General features: G+C 41.5%; 1 protein-coding gene and 1 long non-coding RNA gene across 5 annotated transcripts; one reads left to right on the forward strand and one right to left on the reverse strand.

Annotated features, from left to right (window-relative positions):
• The first annotated feature begins 896 nt into the window (after positions 1-896).
• Positions 897-20,359, forward strand: LOC110978832 (xaa-Pro aminopeptidase 1-like). Of its 4 annotated transcripts, none has more exons than XM_087146863.1 (23): positions 897-1,102; positions 1,602-1,720; positions 2,198-2,314; positions 2,730-2,793; positions 3,223-3,327; positions 3,650-3,745; positions 4,218-4,379; positions 4,858-4,983; positions 5,590-5,671; positions 5,882-5,979; positions 6,481-6,602; positions 6,886-6,975; positions 7,734-7,799; positions 8,794-8,864; positions 9,180-9,257; positions 9,624-9,695; positions 10,348-10,408; positions 10,643-10,712; positions 11,087-11,191; positions 12,227-12,307; positions 17,000-17,076; positions 17,584-17,682; positions 18,479-20,359. In XM_087146863.1, the coding sequence occupies exons 1-23, from the start codon at positions 1,057-1,059 to the stop codon at positions 18,692-18,694; spliced, it is 2,223 nt and encodes a 740-aa protein (XP_087002989.1). In that variant the 5' UTR covers positions 897-1,056; the 3' UTR covers positions 18,695-20,359. The 4 variants fall into 4 exon arrangements, with proteins under 4 accessions (XP_087002989.1, XP_022089809.2, XP_022089810.2 ...); XM_022234117.2 differs by lacking the exon at positions 12,227-12,307 and adding an exon at positions 12,858-12,929; XM_022234118.2 differs by lacking the exon at positions 12,227-12,307 and adding an exon at positions 13,633-13,698.
• On the reverse strand, positions 11,431-23,826 carry LOC110978836 (uncharacterized). Its single transcript, XR_002598133.2, has 3 exons — positions 23,692-23,826; positions 16,538-16,621; positions 11,431-11,580 (listed from the first exon to the last, which is right to left on the reverse strand). It is a non-coding gene; the product is annotated as an uncharacterized LOC110978836 (long non-coding RNA).
• Between the last annotated feature and the right edge of the window lie 49 nt (positions 23,827-23,875).

Here is a 23,875-nt window from a genome sequence, read left to right on the forward strand (position 1 = left end):
TATCTGCTTTTACCCTTAAGCCCAAACGCTGTTACACTGATGGCACCCCCCCCCAGCTGACTCGGACGTTCCATATGTTCCATCCGGCGTCGCATTTTTCGACGGGCGTCACATTTTTCGACGGGCGTCAAAGTTTTCGACGGGCGTCGCATTTTTCAACTGGCGTCGCATTTTTCAACCGGCGTCATATTTTCATACTTGCGTCGCCTTTCAATGTGAATAAGCCATTAATCATCAATGGTCAACCTTGGTCCAGCCGGACCTGACATTGTTGACGTGGATGCTAAAAGTGTGCGTACATATTTTTAATGATTATGGAAACGGCTAAATTAGCATGTATGCGTCGATTGACTGTGTGTAAATAAATTAACAGCCCTTTAATGAACCCGATTACTCGTGGAAGTTCACCTCGCTCAATTTGGTTTCTCACTTCTGCAAGCTTTTTGAGTGAAAAATGTCCCCGTACTGATGATTACTAGTTGCCACAAAAATCAAACCCAGTATAGTAGGCCTATTGTTCACTCTGGTTGGTATGGTATTTGCCATCTTGCAGACATGCTTCCCGAGTGAGCGTTTATCGTATTACGGTCTACAATCTAGAGTGTAACTACTCTTGGCGAAGAAATGTCACGCACCAAAACTTAGAGAAATTTTACTTTTTCTTGGTTGAAAGAAGCTGTCAGCAATACAAAATCACGAACAGTTTTCCGAAAATGCGACGGTGGTCGAAAAATGCGACGCCCGCCGACAAATGTGACGCCGGCTGAAAAATGCGACGCCGGATGGCACATAGGGAACACCATAATTTGCGACGGTCCCAAAATGTCAAAGTCCCACCTGTTTGAAATTAGTACAAAGTGCAGGGTCGGAGGTGTACCAGACTGCGCTCCGATCTAACACACGGTACGATCCCACCGAGGCCCAGTTCTAAAATCGACTCGCGTCGCGTGGCCAAATCGTGCCAGTGGGAAGGAACTAGCCTATTTGAAGGGCAGTAACGTTGCTTCATCTCCCAGTAGTAAGAGTTTGTGGGAAGACATAGTAGGACTATCCAGGATGCGTGAGAGATATCTGTTGGTTTGTTGGATTGGCCTGTCGATCGGTAAGTGCATGCCCCTGTAGCACGTTCCTACCTCCATGATTGTACTAGTAGCGGTCGATCGAGGAGTACAACCGAAGGGCCGGGGGGCGTATCTGGTAGTCGTACAAACACTCGCAGCTGGGTGTAATTAACTATGCGTGACCCACCGTGACAGGCTCACGACCGAAAACGAAGCCTGTTGTCTTCAAGTGTGTATCGTTTAAAAAGCTCACTGAGTCATCTTAAAATCCCCGAAACCCCTTTAGTGTTCACAGTTATTCCGCCTGACAGCTCGTACATTCCCGATAATATAGGAAAAATAACTGATCTTGGATCGATGAACTTGAAGTCGACCGACGTATATTGTAGAGAAAGAAAGATCCTATTCATCGTTTCCGATGATAGCGATTTGTTAATTGATCGCCCTCAGGAGAAAGACTTAAAGACCGATAAGATTTCGAAAGAGCTGCGTGTACAAAAAGGGGGAAAATTAGTTCAGGAATCTGGTGTTTCTTATCAGGGTTGTTGTGTGAATCCGCCAGCCCGATTGCCGGCGGGTCCGGGGGAGGTGCAGCGAGGGAACGCGGTGGTCGCGTCCGGCGGCAGTCCGGTGAAGATGTACGAGACTGCACTGCCAACGTGAGTCTGCCCTTCGCGCCAAGTTGGTGTGAAGGAGAGGAAACTTTACCCCTCAACATTCACTTCATTCCTTGCTGGTGTTAATTACTATAGTCATTTTCCGATTATTATAATGTGAGTGTAGCTCGTGGAAATATACCGCCCCATCATTCAAACGATTTTGGTTTTTTCCTACCGATTAATAGCAAATTCGTGATTTTTTCCTTTTATTTTAGGCTTGTTTCTTTAATGAAATGATAAACGATATCTTATCTGCTACGTGTCTGAAACACAGCATGATTGACTTGTTGAGTGATTACTAAATCTGCTTGTGATTGCATGGACACTTGCCTTTATTCAGCTTGTGAACAATTTGTGGAATAAAAGCCCCCTTCTTAACTTTTGAATTCGTAAGAAAATTATATTATTTTCTGAAAATCCTTGAACCCTACCGTCAGATATTAACGCCGTATCTTTGTTGATATTGTGCCATTTCAGCCGCCCTACCTCCCCGATACGGTGACGGACACAACGCAACGAGTTAGCGACCTTCGGGCGCAAATGGCATCCAATGGAATCGCTGCTTATATAATCCCATCGGAAGATGCGCATGGGGCAAGTACACCGCTTTTCATGTGATGGGCGTTTTATTTGAGTGAAGAATTAATATTTAATAAAGAAACGCATACGCGCCGTTTGAAAAAAAATTATTACGCCTGTCGTTAATTAATTTACAAAAAAACTGTAAGTAACAAAATGTGCTGTTGGGTGGTGAAACATTGCATCAAAACACTTTACGCGACGTTTTCAGTAGGGCTGATTTTTTTTTTCAAACGTTTTCTTCGAGAACCGAGCACATGGTACTTAACATTGAATTACGTTAATGAAAGGGAAAAATGAAAACATTCAAAAGATTAAACAAGGAGAACACTAAACCACGACGCTCAACAAACATTGTATTACGTCATCAGAGTAAAATTTGACTTGAAACCAAAATTACGAGTGGTTGTTTTTTCTGTTTGTTACGCAGAGTGAATATGTAGCCTCGCGTGACACGAGGCGTGCCTTCATTTCGGGTTTACTGGGATCAGCTGGTGAGTGTTTTTATAAACCATCAGATTTGGGGCTGGTCCAGATTCTGTCTAGGAGAGGTTAGCTGTGCGGGGGGAGGAAACAAGTGTCCTTTATATCTCGTTTTTATAAACATTTTCCTACTTTGGTGACAGTGGAGTAGCTACTGGGGGAACAAAGGGGGCACCAGCATCGTGGGGGGGGGCAAGCATTCCGTGGTATGGTTTTTTTTGGGGCAAGTTTAGCCTTGTTCAATATCCATTCATCCGTTTTTTTTTAATAGTGGGGGGTCAGGAATTTGTGGGGAGGGGGCATGTTAGCCCAGCCCCCTGGCTACGCCACTGTTTGAAGAAGGGTTTCGTGTCCTTCAACGTTACTGAAGTCGTAAAAGAGGTTTTTTGGCTTACCGATGGACGTAAGTTGGTAATTAACCTTGGTGTCTCCTTCATCAGGTTTGGCTGTGGTAACAGCTTCTGAGGCTAAACTGTGGACGGACGGGCGGTACTTCCTGCAAGCAGAGAAAGAGATGGATTGCCAATGGGACCTCATGAAAATTGGTAACAATTGTTGAATAAAATCTTTCCTTCATTTCCCCCCTTTAATTTGTTCACTGAAGCAGAATTGTGACCAGTCGGTCGTTCCAAGTGATTGGCATGAGTGGATTAATAAAACAAGGGCGGAAGGACCTTATCCACGAAGTCTTTCTGATAGTTGATGATAGTACTGAATATTTATTTAATTCTGAGGGTAATGATACTTCTTGATTTCTGTTATGTCCAATAAAAAAATTATAAGGGCTGGAAAACGTGAAATTTAGGCTTCCAAGACCAGGCCCATTATAGGTGCATTTTAGACCCTCCTATTTTATTTCTTTGGTAGGAGCCACATTTGACGACCCAAGTCCCGAAGAATGGCTGGCACAAACACTCAGCGACGGGGACCAGATAGGCTTTGACCCCGCCTTGATGTCAGTCAGTACGTAGCCATTTGGACCATAATGCTGAACTTGAAACAGATCCTGGTCAGCCTCCATCCAAGCTATGTAACCTGGCAACCTTTGGTGGAATTCAATCTTGTTGGAATCGACACTTTCATCGCTGGAATTTTATATTGCACGACAGTGGACACTTAAAGAGGCATCAAAGTTTGGGCATACAAGTCCTCTTTATCTGTAGTCAGTTTGAAATAAATCGTTTGATCCAAATTTAATGAAACTGTCTTGCTACACACAGCAAACCCTACATTCTTCTATCAAGTTGAATTACTGAACATTCGGAAAAGGATTCAACTTTAATATTTTGTCTATCACTGAACATCAGAAATTCTGGTCACTTTGAAATGTTCACTGCTGCTTTCAAGCTCTCTGATTGAGATTTTGTGTCGGACTGTCAGTACATCAATCCCGGCCACACATATCTTGTCAGTGACTTGTGTTTCTCACCGCCAGGTGACTATGAGTCCTACACTGCCGAGCTGAAGAAGCAGCAACCAGCGAAGACCATAACCATGAAGTCCATTCCCAACAATCTTATCGACGCAATCTGGAGTGACCAGCCTCCCTACAATCCCGACACAGTGATCACCATCTTGGATGCAGCGAAATACACAGGTAGGTCCACCCACACTAGCTGCCCATCACTGAGACCGGTTGACGTATTCAAGCGTCATTCCTACCGTGCACTTTACTTGACCCAAGTTCGAACCACATGGGCAGATCTGTGGATTTTGATATTTATTCGGGCATACTGACCAGGTATTCTCTACTTACCTCTGTGATCCTAGTTCGTATCTAGCACAGGCCTTTATATGGACTTTGGTCTTTTAGTCTAACTTAGTCACATTATAAGCATTGCCCTTACTTTCAATCGTATAGCCTATGGTTAAAATCCCATCCATGCTGACGATCTGTGTAATACTGAATACTTTGTTACCCGCAAACTTTTTTCTTTAGCTTCACAAACACATTTTCCAACATCCCCATTGATATCTCCCGGTCAGCAAGGTTTAATACACTTATACACGCCGATAACCTTGGTGTTCAGTTCCCACGTAAGTTTGGTGTAGCTGCTGTACCATTTTACCGACAGGTGAAACGTGGCAGCAGAAGGTCATAGACGGCGCGCCCGGCCAGAACAGCACTCGGCAACAACTACAGATGGTCAAAGGGGAGACGATAGATGCACTGGTCATTACCAAACTAGATGAGATTGCGTGTAAGTCTTCCTGAATGGAAATATCTTTTCTCGTTTCAAGCTCTCCGAGTACAGACCGGCTCGTGGGGAGTGTTCCCCGGTTGATACAGGGACAGAAGTCTGAGGGGACTAAATGACCTGGAAATCCCACTGTAAACAGTGTCAATATATTCCTAACGAAGAGCATAGTCGTTTGAAACAAACAAATGTTCGAGCAACATTGGATGTTTAGGCTCCCACTGTGTTTAAAACTTCAGACAGCAGGGTCATTTTATAAATCTGTTTTTTTTTAATCGTGTCCCTACCATAACTCACCTTTATGTAAGTTTACAACACACTCTTTAATTTCAAAGAGTGATTAAGTAATGCAAATTACCTGCTAAACAAAGAAAACAAGTTTGAAGTAGATTTCAATGACATTCCAGTATCAAACTACGCAGGTTAGTTGTGTCTGGGACACAAAAATGTCACACTTTTGGACCTCGCATTTACAGAATGACCCTGAAGGGAAAAAGGTATGATTTTCAGGGGTAACAAAACACTGTCTGATGTCGCTTGTAGTTTCAATCCCCCATTTACATGTGTACATCTCTCATACTTTATTCTCACTGTTCTGATCTTATTCAGGGCTGTTCAATCTTCGGGGGGATGATGTGCCATACAACCCAATGTTCGTTTCGTATGCCATTGTCACCAAGACGGACACCCGGTAAGTTTGGCAAATACGAACAGAAAAACCACTGTGAAACAGTTTAAATGTTTGTCAATTAGTAATAAGATGTAGGACAAACAGATCTCAGTTCATTGGAGTTTTTCTATATATATAGAGTCAATTTGGTTTAAGATGTGCAAAAATGTAAATTTGGGCACTAATATCTGACAAAAGTAAATAAACATTCTATTTCTGTTTGTCTTTCAGGCTGTATTTGTACAACAGCACGTCAACAGACAGGGTTCCGGCAGCTGTGAAAACTCATTTAAACGTGAATGCGAATGGACTTTCATGCATTTCAGACCGTAAGAATATTGGCAAGAACTACTGACAAAGTGACAATTACTGACAAAGTGACAATTACTGACAAAATGACAATTACTGTCAAAGAAAATGAAACTGCGAGGATGTCGACAACATCAACAAAATTTTGTTTGGGCATACACGAAATGAAACATATATTTTCATGTACATGTACGTGTATTCAATTTGTAATGATTGCGAATCAAATACATTTTAACTGTATTTTTTAAAGCAAATCTCCGAGTCACACTTTTGTTAAGTGTTCTCAATCAACAGAAAATAACTCCAATGTGGAACCAAGGAAAAAAGGAAATGACAAATGAAATACCAATATTGATCTGAATGGGGCGCACAGTCCCCAGCTAGAAACATCACTATACTGACAGGAAAGCACCTGAAAAACTAATGAAAAGTTTGAAAGAGACCTTTTAAGATGCCTTTCTTTAACTCCGTATCCCCTCAATGAGATCTCAATGATTTGTTTTGTTCTTTACCCTGTACAGCCTGCGTGTTGGTCAAAGACTATAATGACTTCTTTGCTGACTTGCAAAGCCTCAACCGAACCTTGGCAGGGAAGATTTGGATCAGCGATCGGGCCAGTTACGCCGTCTACGAATCCATCTCGGTCAGTTCAAGTCTCAGTTTGAGAAACAGGGAGAAATTATTGTTTAAAATTGTTTAAAGTTTTTGAAATAAATAAATAAATAAATAATAATTATGTATTTACATCCATCAACAATCCAAGGATATATCAGACAAAAAATTATTTTAGTGAATTTGGAAATTCTTTCTCAGCCAAGCATGTCAGCATATTTGGGTATATTTTCGGACCATTTTTGCTGGTCCGTCAAGTCATTATCTCTGGGCAGGAATCCAAGGCTCACAAAAGTTTGCTTGTCTGTCTGTAGGCTGAGAATCGCTACGTTGCTGCATCTCCTCTTCTCCTCATGAAAGCAGTCAAGAGTGATAAGGAAGCGCAGGGCATGGAAGACGCTCACGTAAGACGAACGGGAGAGAACATAAAGGGGGAGGATCGGAGGGGAGATTTTATTCAAATTTAACTCGCAAAAGGCTCATTGGTCAAAGATGCATGTCACGCGTGTGTTCCACTTGCCAACGAGCGTTGTGCCACCTGTGCACGAGCGTTGTGCCACCTGTCCACGAGCGTTGTGCCACCTGTCCACGAGCGTTGTGCCACCTGTCCACGAGCGTTGTGCCACCTGTCCACGAACGTTGTGCCACCTGTGCACGGGCGTTGTGCCACCTGTCCACGAACGTTGTGCAACCTGTGCACGGGCGTTGTGCCACCTGTGCACAAGCGTTGTGCCACCTGTGCACGAGCGTTGTGCCAGCGCAGTAGTTGTTTCTAATTCTGGTTTGCTGAAGAATCGGCACTTTCACTACTTATCTAAATTGTAATTGTCATTGACGTGCATTCAGATTTGCTATATCCACCTTGTAACTTAAGACAACAATGAGCAAGTTCAAGTAACAACCACGTGACAACCACTGGTTGACTTTGCCTGGTACCCAAATGTTATTTTGTGCTAAAATTTACCAGCAGTCGACAAATGGACGCTGCTCGAACTTGGCTAAAACTGCTCACCTAAAGCAAGTCTATTTTAAACGGAACAATGGCGCACTTGATTTTTCTAGCATGTGCGTACAGCAGATATAAATGACGCGTGCGTGCAGATATAAAGACACTGTGATGCTGGTCAGGAAACATATTATTTTCTGATGTTTTATCCAACAGGCCATGGACTCCATTGCACTCTGTAACCTTGGTGCCTGGATGCAGAAGACAGTAGACAGCCTTGAGGTAAAATAAAATTCCCTCAGTGTTCGTCCCCTACCTGAACCTTCACGTCATGAACTACTGGATCTAACCCCTGTTTCAGACCAGCATTCCAGAGTCGCATGGAACCAATTTAAAAGCAAATTTTGAATTAAGTAGGGCAAAAATTGGACTTTTTGAAGGTGCAAGATCGATAGCGCAACTTGGTTTTAGACGTCGCTCTTTTCATGGGCCGGACCCAATGTGAATGTACGTATAAAGTTTGTCAATCGTCAAGCAAAGTTGAATTGGGTCGACCCGAATCGTTCCTCATTCTGTTTGGTTGGGTGCGACTCTAGCTCAGTAGAACGGCTGTCTGATACAGACGTAGGTGTTCCTCGTATGTTAGCTTTATAAACACTGCAGAGTCACATCTGTTTTACAGGAATAACGACCCTGGTTTTCTCAACATTTGGGGACACGTTCAGCAGAATTCAACTAAACATGTCCCGACATTACCATCCCTAAACGACACCGAGAAATTAAGATACTTTCGACAATGTGACTAAGAGGGAAAGTTTTTACATGGGCATCACTTACCTCATCCTGAAACAAAATGGAAAATAAGAATGAGGAAAAAACTGAAACAGAAATGAAAAAATAATTGCATAACAAACAAACAGACGAACGGACGGACAGACGGACGGTGGGACGGACGGACGAAAATTACCTCCTTCCAATGTGAATAGTTTTTTTAATTCGTTTTCGACGTGTGCTCCCCTGGAAATTCACCCTCCCCCGGAAAAAGTGCTTTGCCACCCCCAACCCCTCTGGAAAAATGCTGGTAACGCCCATGATAGTTGGTGAAGCTCTTGTGTGGAGTGTTTCACTCGGATTTCAAAAACAGGACTTGTTCACTGATTGTTCCTATTCTCTGAACCTTTTCGCATCCCAAATGTCATTATCAAAGTCCTGTTTTATTCAGTTATCTAAATGTTTTGCTCCATTTCTAGAGTTTTACTCGTTTATCTTCCTGCAGGATCCCATGACAGGAGACATCAAAGTCATTAGTGAACAAATTGTCATGCAAAAGTGCGTGGATGAGAGAGCGTAAGTAAAGAACATCGTCCACCTGATTAGGGTGTCGTTAACGAAAAATTCAATTTACATACAAGAATATTCAGCTACACTAAAACTGATCGAAAGTGTCAATACGGGCGATTCACTATAGGGTGCCTCCAAGAGTTTGCAACGCGTTGGCCAACGAAAATGCGCAAAATCTTTCGACCCTTTGCAAACGCGTATTGGGTCGACAGATTTCGCGCACCGTGATTGGCTAACGCGTTGCTAACTCTCAGGGGCGCACTATTGTGAATCGCCCGTACTATTAGGCCCGGGTTTTTTGTCTGTCTCGACTCTCTACAGGAAGTTTGCAAGCAACCGAGGTCTCAGCTTTGGAACCATCGCTGGCATGGGTCCCCACGGTGCTATCATTCACTACACGTAGGTCAAATCTTTCACCAGATTGAAGATTTTATAATAGTTCTATGTGAGAATTATAAACATAAAGAACACAATGACATTTTCAGACTTATAATTAGTGCATCTCTTCTGAATGTTGTAAAATTTATAAATCTTCAAAAAATAAAACTGGTGAATTTTCTTCTGGTAATATCTGTTCTGTTTTGTTTTTTTTTTTTACTTCACTTGTTTTTTTTTCAAAGTAAACAAAGGTACACATGTGTGCAAGTCATGAGCATCTTCATTATGATGTTTACATTCTCCATGGTGGTAAGAAACAGTACCAAAGAATGGATTATTGTGGCTGTCAAATTTAAGCTAGCTCCATTTTTTTGGTTTTTCTATCAGATCAACACCGGAAACTGACGTTCCCGTCACCAAAGCCGGTACTTTCCTTCTGGACTCCGGAGGCCAGTACTTGTAAGTGATAGCGAAACCTTGATTGATATTCAAGGTGTGTGAGACATTGGGATCTCTACATAAGAACCCCTTCTCCGCACGGTGGCGAAGTGAAAACGTAAACCCACGGGTCTAAGGCCCAGTGGGTTTACGCATGGAAATGTGTGTGAATAGCTGTTCGGGATGTTGTTGCCAGGTGATAAAGCGCCCTCTCTCATTAACTTCCCTCTCATTAAGGATCACAACCAATGTACGATCATTTTAAGGCTATTGTCAACAATTTAAAAAAAAATCCCTTGAAGATTGAATAGTTAAAGGAGGGACATTAATTTTCAAATTATTGTGAAAGATCACGCTAAATTTTAACCAAATTTTTAAAGAGGGGATGGAATGGAGCCAAATGATCGTAGGGCTGTACAAGCTTCGTTTTAAACATAGTCTTGTCAGAAACATTCCTTGACTTGTTTCTACATCTGATGACCTTCTGCTTCACGATACTTCCTCCAAAATGGAAACAGACTAACGCCTAAGTCCATCACCATAGATAAACCTATACATGTATGTCGTGTATGTATCTTAATACAGCTGTGACCGTCTGATTTCCTTGTAAGCTGTGAAGATTAACACAGATTAAAATACAAGTTTACGAAATAATATTTCCGGTACTTTTTAGGGAGGGTACCTGTGACATCACCAGGACGTTCCATTTTGGCACGCCCACTCCATTCATGAAGGTGAGTAATGACGTTACCGGCAACCAAATCAAACATGCAAATAAGTTCATCAATACTTGAGGTAAAAAGGCTGGGATGTCTGCCCCAAAGACCTACATTTGCACCCAAGCGTTTGAATTGGAAATTTCAGTTTATTTCAGTTTTAAACTAAGGGCATTTTTACATTCGAGGAGAAAGTTTAAGAAGTCGTCATTGACGAGGTGACGTACAGTGACTATTTCTATCGGTCTACAGGAAGCTTACACCAGAGTACTGCTTGGAAGCATTGATCTAGCCATGGCAGTGTTCCGTACTGGTATTTATGGTACGTAAGGGCATGATTTTGTGCCAAGCAGTTCGAAGTTTCTAAATGTGAAACATGCATCTCATTCTGACTTCTGATTCCACAAGATAATGAGGCAGTGAAGAGTGTTGACGTGTAGGGCAGGGGTTCAGCTATAGTAGTCTCCAAGATTGCATTGTAGTTGTCATGGCAATACATCAACAAGCATATCTGTTGCTAATCATGTCACAATATACTGTCGAAATGGAGTCTTTTATTTTGAGAATACCCAAACATCCCAAATTAAAAAAAACACGAAAAATACAACCCTCTTGGCCTCACACACACATGAATAGTACACAACCTCACAAAAAGTAAAAGTTTTAAATGAAAAGATACCATTTTCCGTTGAAAAGGGCGTGACATTGATTCGATTGCGAGGAACCAGCTGTGGTCAGGCGGTCTGGAGTACAACCATGGAACTGGACATGGCATTGGTCACTTCCTCAATGTCCATGAAGGTCAGGACTCTTGTATTTCTTATATACACCAATCTGAAGTGCCCCTTTTTGAACATAATCTTTGGCAAGGGGTGGGTAATATTAACTGACTGCGTTGCCGTGAAGTAGTACGGTCTGATGTCAGGGGAACAATTTAAGCCTAGTGAAACAAAGAAATTTGAGTTTGGCTCCTGCAACTTGTATACCACCATTCAAAGTCTTCCTCCTTAAAGTTTTGGCTTACAAAATAAAAGTTTCAATGCTCTCAAAAGCAAGCTATGTACCACGGTGAAAGATCAGATGAAGAGACGAAAAAAAATTAAGACCTACCTTTAATTTGTTCTAGTCTCTGTTTGTTTGTCGATGCCTTCTTCCAACAGGATTTTGATTGACCGGAAGGGAATCCTGATCTACAGAAATTATGGCAGAAAAAAACCAAAAAAAGATGGCAATATTAAACCACTTTTGTGGTACAGTCGATAAGTTAATAACAGTTACTGATCTGGGCGTTACAAACTCTAGTAAGAACAATCATCTGGTTGTGATTGAAACAGAGCCCGATCCAGTCCTTTCTTTTCAAGAAAGAAGTGAATAGAAACCGGAACCACAAACTGAAAGCAAACTTCGACTTCCCTCATTTTCAGTGCTAATCTGAAGTCTGTATTGTAGTCCATAAATCTGAATGAAAATATTGCAAGCCTATTTCCTTTTGTTTACCGCCAAGGTGGAATTTCCTGACACTTCTGAGTACATGTACATAATTTTTGCTGCAGTTTGTAGACTCACTGTTCTTTCCTTAGCTGCAGAAGAATGAGAGCTTGGCAGTGGAATCAGCTACCGGCCCCAAAATACGAATCCTGAGTCTCTGACCATTTGATGCGTCCGTGGAATATGATTACAAATGCAATTGACAGAATCCATCTGATGAAGTTATCTTTTCGTTAAACTACTAAGCAAACGCCTTGATAATTTGCCTTAGTATGACGATCTGGTTGATGCACTTTATGTCACTCGTTTCAACCGTTACTTTCTTCACCTTCAACAAATCCCTGACAGGGCCGGTTTGGTTTTCTCAGAGTAAGGATACAGGCATAGCCAGACACAAACCCTTGCAAATAAATACGTTTCTGTCCGATGGTAAGATGATACATCTCGACAACCACAATGCAGAGCTGTATATATAGAGAGAGTAGCGCCAACTTCAGACTTTGGAACCACAATGGATGCTAGCTGAGCTAATTCAGTGTGCACTCCGCCATTTTGGTTCCAACAATTGAGACATCGTGTCGCAACTCTCTCTGTAAACAGCTCTGACCACATGCAACCGGCTGCCATTTCTTCCCACAACTTCAAATGCTTCAAGACAAAGCATTGCTTGTCCACAAAGCTTTCTCCATTCACTTGACACGGTCCAGGAGGTACATGTACCAAGAAAACCAGACGTGCCCTCATGAGAGACTTTGAGACACTGGTGGCAGCAGACATTCCGGTCCTTTTTTAAGGTATTGCGCGCGCTCTGAACTATGCACGCATGCTCAAAACAACGCGCGCATGCTCACAACTGGTAAAAAGGAATGGTATTTTTGTCGCCACCAAGCCTCTCAAATTCTCCCATTGTAGTTGGGTCGTTACATACAAGACGGCTTTGTTACTAACTGTTTGAGTTTGTCCATGCATGTACGTTTAGGTCCTGCACGAATCAGGGTTGGGGTTCGAGAAGGAGAGAAGCCTTTAGACCTTAACATGTTTCAGTCGGACGGTATGTTTAGCATGGATCACACCCCCTAATCCCATCCCAGCATGCAAGTCATGATTACAATAGAAGCACTAACCGACAATTGTGCACTGCAAGAATTCATTGTAAAATTTGTGCGTTTACAACAACCTTTGGTAAGTTGGAGGTGCGAACGTAACATCTCTTTAAACCATGCAACATCGAAGATCAACCGTTTACAAGTATCATAAGAAAAAGTGTTTCTGAATTCTTTCGAAATGAATGAAAGTGAATGAAGCAAATTTGAGCTTAAAGTTTAGGGTGTGAAAATATGACATCAGATGGAATACAGTAATTCCTTATCAGAAATGGCATCGCATACTGGAAGAAAACTTACCGTGTATCTAATTACGGGGTCAGATAATGGCTACCGATACAGGCTTCAAAAGTTTCAAAGTGAAGAAATGTTACGTAGTACCTCATGGAGGAACCACTTTGGTGAGTCATGAGTCAGCCCTGTGGACCACGTTCATGTCAATCATCACTCCATACAAATAAACCCACCATTTCTGCCGCAGGTTAACTCCAGCTGTCATTACATGAAGTAGACGGCGACCGAACTACAAGCGCCGCGACAGGTGCTAGTCGCTTTTCACTGAAGTTCGGGTAACGGTGACTCCATCCCATACCGAAACCCTCATTTTTCCTCATCAGCTTCTCTGTTTATCAATTAACGCCCATTTATCAGATCCGATCAATATTGGCGACTATAGCGGCGAACGGAGTTTGCGTCGTAATGTCTTCGTCTCAGACGGTAGGTAAAGAAAGTGAGTCGGGAAACATGCTATTGTTTGAAAGTTTGGGTCGCATGCTTTCTGTTGGGCAGGGGATTCAAAGTACACGTAGTTCCATTTTCCTTTAAGGATGACTGAAAACATGGTCAGAGACCCCATGGTGCTCAGGCTCAATAACTTTGCTGCTGTAGATTTGGGGAACGAGACAAATACAGCACAAATTGGCTGGGCTCGTTTCAATGCTAGTCACGTATTAGGCTCGGACACCTTGCATGAGTGTGGACTCTTTTCATGACGGTAATTTCAGCACAGCATCTGCTGGTCTTATCCCTGCCACCTTCGCCATCTTTCCTCCAGTTCACATTTTCTTTTACTATACACTCAACCACAAACACATATGATTCATCATCAGACCACTCCTTCACCGAAACAGACCACTTCGACTGACGAACAATTGTCTATTGCCATCAACCACTAACAGGTGAGTGGTTGTCTGTGAATGATACAGACTGGCATCAACAACAGAGTGTAAGCATCGTGAAAATGAACAGCCAATGACAGCCGCGTCAGTGGGCCACACGTCTAACTCACTTCTTGAACTGATATCTGAGTTTCCATTGTTTCTCTGTCTTTTATATTTTCATCTTATTCTCTGTGCCGAACGTTCATGTACTTACACATAGCCAAGGGAAGCTATCAGCCAAAAATCTTCCAATCAATTGGTAAGAAAAACAGGGAATTGAAGAATAAAAATAAAGTTGAAGTAAAACTTTGAGACGGCTTTCGGGGCACTGAATAACATTGCTATAAGAAATTAATACAGATGTTCATTTCCATTAATTTCAGCATTCATTGTTAACATGGCAATATTTACGATGCATATTTGTAATCTTTGCATTCTGACAAAAAATATTCCTTTTACACACCTGAATTTCCTACATGCATATATACGTGAATGTCTTTCTCATGAGTCCAGGTAAGTCACAATCAAAGATCGTATAGCGCTGCGAAGCGGCGCAAGATGGCGAACTTCATCGTGAATACACGTAAAACGCACGGACGTATATAAAAAAAAACCTGGACTTGCAACGCCTTTGTATGAAAAAGAAGCCAACCAGCGGCCATTTTACCGAGCCGAATACAAAGGCGTGGGTTGGCTCCCTACTATTGACGTCAGGAAGAACAAAGGCGGGCATTGCCAGGAAAGCTTTGTATTCGGCTCGGTAAAATGGCTGCGAGTGGATTCAATGGCTCTATAAGCTGATTAAGGGCATTGCGAGTCCAGATTTTATTATACACGTCCGTGGTAAAACGTTGTAATCGCACGGGTGCCATTGGAGCAAGGGATACGCCTGCGCAATGCACATTAATACACAGGCGCAGGCGCCGCGGCAGCCACGTGCATCTGTTGAGCTTGCGCCCAAGCATTACTGTAAACTGCGCAGGCGTATTGCTTGCTCAAAGGTGCTTATGGTAATTACATCTTTTGGACAGAATTATCTATCTTGTGGCTTCGGCGCTACACGATCTTAGGTCAGAATCTTTTTGACAAATTCAGGCACGTTATTTTCCAAGTAACGAAAACAAAGCGTGAGCCCCTCTACACACTTCTGCAATAAAAGGACCCACTTTGCTGGATTTCTCTGTTTCTGAAACTGTTCAGAAATTCGGGGCAAATTTTGGACCACAATGTTTATTTGAAAAGACAAAAGACAATCTCAAAAGCAGTAAACAGGAGAATTTGTTGTAAGTTTATAATCAAAAAGCCGAATAAAAATTACACCCGTTTTCTGATCTTTTAAGGAATTTTAATGTGTTTCTGTGGAGTAATTTTTACGTAACTATATTGTTTAAAGTACCAGAAAAGCATTCTGTGTTTTTACGAGTTCACAGGATATTCAGGTTTGTACTTTAACTTCATTTCAAAAGAGCATCTTCAAACTAATTAGTTGCTTGTTTGTATGCTTCTTAAACATGGGCATCTTGACAAGTTGTGCAACTGTATAGAAAAAAAGCTTTTTGTTGAAGAGGCTGTGAATAATTTCCTCCGTTAGCTTGACACGCCGCTATCTGCATGATCGACTTGCATTCAAGGTTCTTAACCTTGAGCCACAGTTGTAGACGGCAGGCTATATACAAATTCTCCCTGACAGGCAAAAGATTTGCACTGTTGTCAGAACCAGCAGGTTTCCATTTAAACATGGCATGAAAGCATGTATTAACCTCATTTCATTTGTAATCACATTTCATCTCCCCAAGTTGCACACTCATGCTTGGCATGCTAACTGTAACTTTGCCATTTTAAGAATGCCGATTCGTTTACTTTAAGTTGTTCACATCTGATCGAGAACGGTGCTGTTATGGGTATAGGATGAGTACATCAAGTGAGGACCCAAATCAATTGCAAATTTTGGGGTTTCCCAATTAGAGGGTTTGCATGGCTGCCATCTTGCAGGTCAGTGCTTTTGTTCCATAGGGTATGCACAAAAGAGGTTGCCCTGTAGAACAGAAACTGCCCTGCAAGATGGCTACCACGCAAAGCCTGTGTACTCGGCTATTGACCCTGTCTCAGGGTGTGTCTCTGATATCAAAACCGCTTGGGCTTTGGTTGATAGCAAAATAACATGTACTTCTATGTTCCAGCAACAAAAGACGACTTAGTACAATGCCGAGCAAACAACTTGGAAGTCAGGAGGATAAAAATCAGTCCAAACCAGGGACAGAGACAATTGCCTTCCACGTACTGCCGATGTACAGAGCAGAATTAAATGGTTACATAAAGCCAAAATAAATATACTGCTATGTGATGCCTGTTTGAAATTCAGGGGGTCATCCAAGAAGTTTTAAAATATGTCATACCTGAATCCAGATGCTGCTGTTTGGGTTCTCCTGGTTGGTGAAGATCACAGATTAATGCTTGAAATATTGAGTGTGACCAGATTTCTGAAATAAAAATCAGTCATGAAAGAAAAAGGTCATCGTCATATAGTGTACGTATCGATGCCCATCTCAGCACTGCTGTCATTTACCACGAAAAAAGTACTTATTACAGCGGCCAAATCTATGGCGATTCATTCAGAATGTTGTTGGTGAAAAAAGCCTTAAATCTCCGTTTTTACTTTTTGGGAACGAATCTAGTATTTTCTGAAATACTGGCAAGCGCCACATGACCATTCGTTTATTCGTTAAGAAGAAATTATTTGAAGGGAACAAAATCAGCTACAGCTATTCATTATCCGCCTAGAAAAAGTGTTCCAATCATTTGTTGTTTTTCTCCTCAAGACATTAAATCACGAAATTGTTTCTTTCTAATGACAACAGAGCCTGGCTACTATGAAGATGGCTCATTCGGAATCCGTATTGAGAATATTGTCAGAACTGTTCCGGCCGATGTTGAGGTAATGAAGTAGTCAGTCTTGAAGGGATTTTTTGAGATTTTGGGTTAAACAAAGTGTTGAACCCGCCCCAGTGCAGTCCATGGACTGCCAATTTGATATGATGCACGTCTTTAGAAGTATTGCAGCAGATCATTGGTTCACGGTGAAAGCAAGCGATTCTGGTTTTATTATTTTGGCCAACTTAAAAAGAAGCAATGCACGGGCAAATGTGGTTCACATCACAAATGGGAAATATTTTCATCATTGAGAATTTTCAAAAGCCGAATCAACGGAGTTGTCCTCACACCACGTATACGATTTTTATGTAACTTTCATATAAATCAATATTTGTAAATAGAAATCCATATGCATGACATTATTCTTTTTCTTACAATTTTATGGGTTACTTTAAAGTTCATCCTGAACCCTCACCTCCTTTTTGATTGCATGCATTACTAACATTTGATTTTTGAAATATAAGCTTTACTTTTTGGATTAATCTGCCAGAAAAGTTATTTTTCCTTTCAGCACGACTTTGGGGGCCACCAGTATATGACATTTAAGATGATCTCTCTTGTACCTCTGGAACCCAACCTTATTGACTTCAGCATGTTTAACAACAAACAGGTAGTGTTTACGTACGAAAATACAAACACATGTCGTTAACCAATATTAAGCCCCACCCCTTGACGGTTTGATCAATCAATGTCACGACTGCCCAACTTTGACGTCCGTCAAATGTTTGGTGTACGTGCGTTAACCAGCTTCATGAAGAGTGTGCGCAAGAGGATGCATTGTGGGTTTGTTTTTTCCTTCATGGGAATACAGGGCTGCTTGGTCTATTCCACAGAAGATGGTTGACAGTGTGTATTGTCCATGCGCAACAGCAATGCGGCTATTAAGGTCCTGCGTGGATGCGTCACAATTCCAAACTTCTTTTTGTGCATGCCAAACTATGCATGTAGCCATTGTTTGGCACGCACAGGGCTTATCCACTGCGGACACAGGGCGAGGATTTCCCTCGTTTTATCAGAATGACGTAATCTACATACAGAATTCGCATCTTGGCATGAACAGAAAAAAAGCGTTTTTAGCTTGCTACAGTTGAGCTCTGAAGACAAATGACACTGCATTCGATTTGGATGCTTCCATTTTTATTTGAATAGATATAATCAGAGAAAATGTGTTTTCCTTAGAGGTGCTCTTTAAACACATGACAATACAGGCGATTCACAATAGTGCACTTCAAAGAGTTTGCAACGCATTGAACAATCACAGTGCGCGAAACTAATGCGCATTTTGACAGATTTCGCGCGTTGTGATTGGCCAACGCGTTGCAAACTCTTGGAGGAGCACTATTGTGAATAGCCCGTATTGAAAGATAACTGAGTAATTTTCACACCCTTTTTGCATATCTACACAGCTGGAGTATTACAACAATTACAATAAGAGGGTACGCGACGAAATCGGACCTCGGAGTGAGCTGACCGAAGCCGGTAAGGCTTGGATGATGAGCAAAACCGAACCTGTGGAGTACACCTTTAAGCTGGGCTCGGGAAACAGCGGGCAGAGGACCACCCCTAGTCTGGTCGCCATCTTGATGACGTTGGTGCTGGGTACGCTCTACTCCGTTTGGTAGAGCTGATAAGATTGAGATCACTGAAAAGATTGTCTGCAAGTTTCTTTGAAAGTGGCATTCTAAAACTCTTCATGACCTTGTTTATTTGTACCATCCATTTCAAAATCGTATCAATGTAGAACTTTAGCATTAGTAACTCAGAAAACGGGGGACTCGACTGTGGCGTTTGAATAGGCCTTTACTATTTTCTGATACTTTGTACATGTACGCATGATTAGAAAATAAAAAAAATTACTTATTTTGAGAATGGTGGACTTTGCTATTTGTTGGAAAGTTTGAATAACAGCATCTGTCACCAACTTTAAAGAGATCCCCTTTTGAAATTGTCATTGCCTCAGTAATTACCGCTGATTAGTTTATTCTGTATATACCGGTACATTACTTTACTACAAAAGTCTAACAAATTGTTTAAATGAAATTTTATTGTGTAAGCAGAAAGATTTAAGGCAATCGGTAAAATCAAAATGAATGAAAGAATGAATACCTTATGTTTAGTTATTAGTTCTGTGAAACGATTTACGGTTTTTATGGAAACCTACCATCAGAGATATACAACTCCTCAAATGTTAATGTCGGTAAGTAAACTGCTTTTCTTAGATCTAGACTAAATTCAGCATGAACGTAATATGAAGCCTGAGGAACTTTTCTAAATACTTCACTTGTGCCGAGACGAGCAGCATTCATCCGACTATAAACTAGCAGAATGCACGATATTTCAGATTTAAACACTTTACCACCAGGAGACTGTGAAATTTGTTCTGTCATTGAAATGACAATTTTGCTTGTCAAATAAGTTGGAGTTCGATTTTTTACCTTCTCACCAAAGTAAAGTTAATTAGCACACTTAATGGTACAAGTACTTTTGAATTAAAATACGATGTTTTTTTATACCAGGCAAGATATGGGACGGAGGGGGTACCCCTCTTACCTGTCCAATCCCTATACACACTGTAGAAAAAGGCAAAGACAAAGGTGGGGGGTTCTCTCCGTCCCATATCTTGTTTCAAATGGTTTTTTACGTACTCCAGAAAATAAGCCATGAAATCACGCTGGTTGAAGTACGTAATAATCACACTGCACATAAGTATTGATTTGGATATTGATTTGTAGAATCTGAAACTCTGTAACAAAGGGAAATACTTAGGCCTATGTCAAAGAAATAAATTTCACTCATGCAGCAATTACAAATTAATCCCGGTATTTCTGAAATTACTGTTTTATTCCATCCATTTTGTTTATTCCTGTATAACAAGTAGACAAGGGGTATACCAAGACAAACAAAGAGAAAACAGACATGAAGGCGTGCCCTAAGCATCTGCAAATACCCAGTATCCACAAAACAAAGGGCTCTGGCACTGGCTTAATGATAACTGCTTTCATTGGACAATTGGTACACGTATTTGAAAACTACTACAGTGTACAAGGTTTAGACCACTTATCATGTGATATCATCATCACCATCTCTGTTCTGTGAAGTCGTGTGACTCTCTTGTTCGTTGATAAGCTTTGTCGGTTTCCTGTACCTCAGAATGTGATATCCTTTTACATGTATTTCTTTTGTTCATCTATTTTTGGTCGTTCGAGGATTGCAGCTTTCAATTTCACTCGCTTCTGGTTACCCTCTATATTTAATCGTAGACAAGAACAAATAAATTATAAACTATATTTCACTTTCAGAGAGATCCTCAAATTACAGCGACATGTGCATGTACAACGTTTATAGGTTGCATGCACATGCCCACCAGCATGCGTAATGCCCGAGTTCCAAGAGCCTAAAGGACAGAAGATTTAATTACATGCACATGATCTGTCGCAAGAGGTTTATAAAAGATCCTCCTCGATTCTTCAACAAACACGCAATGGCAAATTCAACACCCAGTGTCGCTAATGTAAATTTTGTTATAAATATCGTGGGTGACTACCAGGCAGAAGATATGCTACGCCATGAGGAGGCCAACACTATCATTCAAGGTGAAGTTACTAAGTATATGGCACCTATTGGTCTGTTAATGAATGGGATTTTCCTGTACGTTGTAGTCCGCATCAAATCTATGCACTCCATCGTAAACGTCTACTTGGGCAGTTTGTCTGTGGCGGATTCTATCATTCTAGTATGTTCCCTCCTTTCGATGTGGCGGAAAAGAGGCGAGGCGTTTGACGTGACACTGGTTTCACTGAGCAGCATTGGAATATTGGCGTCATACTTCTTTGTGGTTGCTCTGGCTTTTGAGAGGTATTTTGCTATTTGTCGTCCATTGGTATTCCGTGCCACTGCAGGCAAGTGCAGAGCCATCAAGATTTCAGCAGTCTTGTGGATAACCGTCGTCATTGTAGGATGTGGAGCGACTGCATTATATCAGTGGGGAGGAGACCTTGGAAATGACATTGCTAACGTTACAGCTTCAATCTACTACACTGTCGGTTTGGTCATCACCACAACCCTGTATGGCCGCATTGTCAAGAAACTACGCCAACAACCAAGGATCATCTCTTCAGGTGATGAACAACAGCGCTTACGAAGAGTAATTGCTATGCTGGTAGTGAACACGACCTTGTTTTTCGCCTTCAACATCACGTCTATCATTGAAACCATCATGTATGCCGTCATAAGGTGGTCGACCCTCCCCGACTCAAGCTTGATCAAACTAAATCATTCATGGATCGATTTCTTTCTGGTCGTTTTCATCCTTTCCTTGCTCAGCTGTTCCATGGATCCTTTGGTATACAGCGGAGTGAATTCGGACTACCGGGCAGCTCTTGTGGAGGCATTGCCTTTCCTAAATCCAAAGCGCTGCTGCTGCCCAAGTAGCCAAGACATCACAGAAACCCAGATCGCACTGCAAGAGATACGGCCAAACCTCAGACATCCCACGGCTCCATCGAAGCCAACTCAAGATAAACAGATCGTCAGACAAGTCAACAAGTCCAGCGACCAACAAGAAATTCCCTGAGACCAAAATTCCTATAGTGGATTGAATATCACAAGAACCACAGTGCATCAGGGAAAGGATGGCCCTCCAAACAAATACCTCTGTGGGTCTCGAGCTGGACCAAAAGAGGGTGCTATTTCCTTAGCAACAAAAGCTCCTTTGGAACTAACTGCGCATCGCTGGATCACGAACGACTAGGAAACGCAACCAACAACGCAGCTGTTTTCAACCGATGAGGGAATTCTTCTGCTGGAGGTGGATTACCTTTTGCAGTCAAAATGACAGTTATCAGACAGTTGTCAGTCACACCTTGAAAAAATAGCGATAACCCCATCAGAAACAGACTGACTTACGGTTAATGACCTTGATCAATGTGTAGAAGTGTATATAGGGGAGAGTGTGAGGGTAAAGCGTACCGTTTACTTTAAAAAGCTAGTTCTATTAAAGTGTAGCAGCAATGAATTTTTCTTTTAGCCCAACTTTTCTTCAATTTTATACTCTTCTCTAAAGTGTGAACATTATTTGACATACTTTTTTGAGTTACTGAAAACTGCAATTTTTAAAACACTGACAATTGCCCATATTCTCCTGGACAACTGAGGGCGCTGTTGCTGTGATGTCATCCAGGGAAGATGTATTTCAGTTCATATTTCCTCGTCTAATTGTGAATTCAAAATTAACTCAATGGAAAAGTTCTTATAAGCGTTGGATGCTTGCTTATTACTTTGAACTAAAAAAAAGACTCAAAAGCAAATTGAGACCAGCAAAATCTAAAAAATATGGAACAGTTCAACCAAAATCTTGCCTAAAATATGTTAAAATGACTGGTCGGTTCACTGAACATAAAGTGTCACGAATATACTACGTGTAATTACTTTTAAGAGCTTATGAAGAGGATGAAATTTTCCAATAAATCAGCCGTACCGGTACTGTCTTTTCAAGACTTACAACAAATTCAGAATATGTTTTCATTCATCATATCTGAGCCTCTGAAATAAGCTTGCAGGGTGCCAGTCTGCAAATGTCCTTTCACCAGTGAGGATAAGTTAGCCACTACACTTTGGCCACTAGCATGTAAAATACCCAGGTTCCACTCAAACAACTTTATTTCTCGCATTCTGCCACTAGTCTCTGCCATAATGATTCCCCTTGCACAAAAGGCTATTGATAGCCAGCAATACAACGCCCTAAGGCATGGTTACAATGTGGTTGACTAGATGGTCCAGCATACCACTGTTGGCTGATTTCTAGTCTGTTGAACTAAGATTAAATACAAAGCCGTCTCAACACTTGCCCTGAAATGTCACGAGCAAATGGTTTCTCGTTGCTCTAGGCTTTCTAACAAACCTGAAGGCTACTATCCCGGCGAGAATCCTTTGCCACAATTATCACTTGTACAAGTGGGCCTACATGGCCTCTTGTTGATGAGGCCCCTTTCATATTTTCCAGTCACCACTGTCACAACGATATGAGACAGAGAAGCAAGTATCGCCTCTATCACTATTACTGATAGTTAGAAAGCAAGTATTAAGTTTTACTACCTGAGAGAAATAGCAAAGCAAAATATCAAAAAGAAAACCGAATTTCAAGTAAGTTACTTGGACTATGGCAAGTTCCACTCAAAAGTGGACTTTTGTTTAAGATTTTTGTCAGTTAATTAATATAATGATCAGCTGCTTTAGTTTTTTTAGTTTTATAGTTTAGACTATAAACCTTTATCAGATACTGGCCACGCTAGTCTGGTTCCCTGTACGCTCATTGACAACAGTAAGACAATTCACACACTGAAAAAAGGCACAGACTATTTTCCCTTCCAGCTCATTAGTTTGGTTACATTGGTTTTAATGGTAAAAAAGCAATATGGCAACCCATGATAGAGGTTTACAAAGTGTAGTTAACGTAGACCACCACCGTGACCTACGTGGGATTTTGGAAAATGGCTCAACTAACAAAATCACCCTAGTTTTAAGCCTCAAAACAGCCACCAGAGTTTAGATGCATCACTCGTAGCCTCAAGAAACAATTTTGAACTCGGTGATTACGCTGGAGTTACTCAGGTGTACTTACGATGTAAAAGAAAAGTGCAACTTCTCGTTTAACAATGGCTGGTATTACCGCATTTACTGCAGTGCAGGAAGACCACGCAAGCCAGTTCATCGCGCGCAAAATTATGTGCGCTCTCCCCATGGCGCATCTGTACACTCGTGTCGACGACTGTTTTTTATGGTGTACTATTTACGACACACATTTC

The sequence above is a fragment of the Acanthaster planci genome, linkage group LG15, assembly GCF_054643075.1.
Source record: "Acanthaster planci isolate LZ-2023a linkage group LG15, COTS_SCS, whole genome shotgun sequence".
NCBI classification, from domain to species: Eukaryota; Metazoa; Echinodermata; class Asteroidea; order Valvatida; family Acanthasteridae; genus Acanthaster; species Acanthaster planci.

What these genes read in the sequence shown, in the direction of transcription:
- LOC110978832 (XM_087146863.1), top strand. Translation starts at nt 1,057, where the DNA reads ATGCGTGAGAGATATCTGTTGGTTTGTTGGATTGGCCTGTCGATCG. An exon ending in GGATGCAGCGAAATACACAG is followed by an intron (nt 4,380 to 4,857) that starts GTAGGTCCACCC and finishes TTTTACCGACAG; the next exon opens with GTGAAACGTGGCAGCAGAAG. An exon ending in AAGTGCGTGGATGAGAGAGC is followed by an intron (nt 8,865 to 9,179) that starts GTAAGTAAAGAA and finishes GACTCTCTACAG; the next exon opens with GAAGTTTGCAAGCAACCGAG.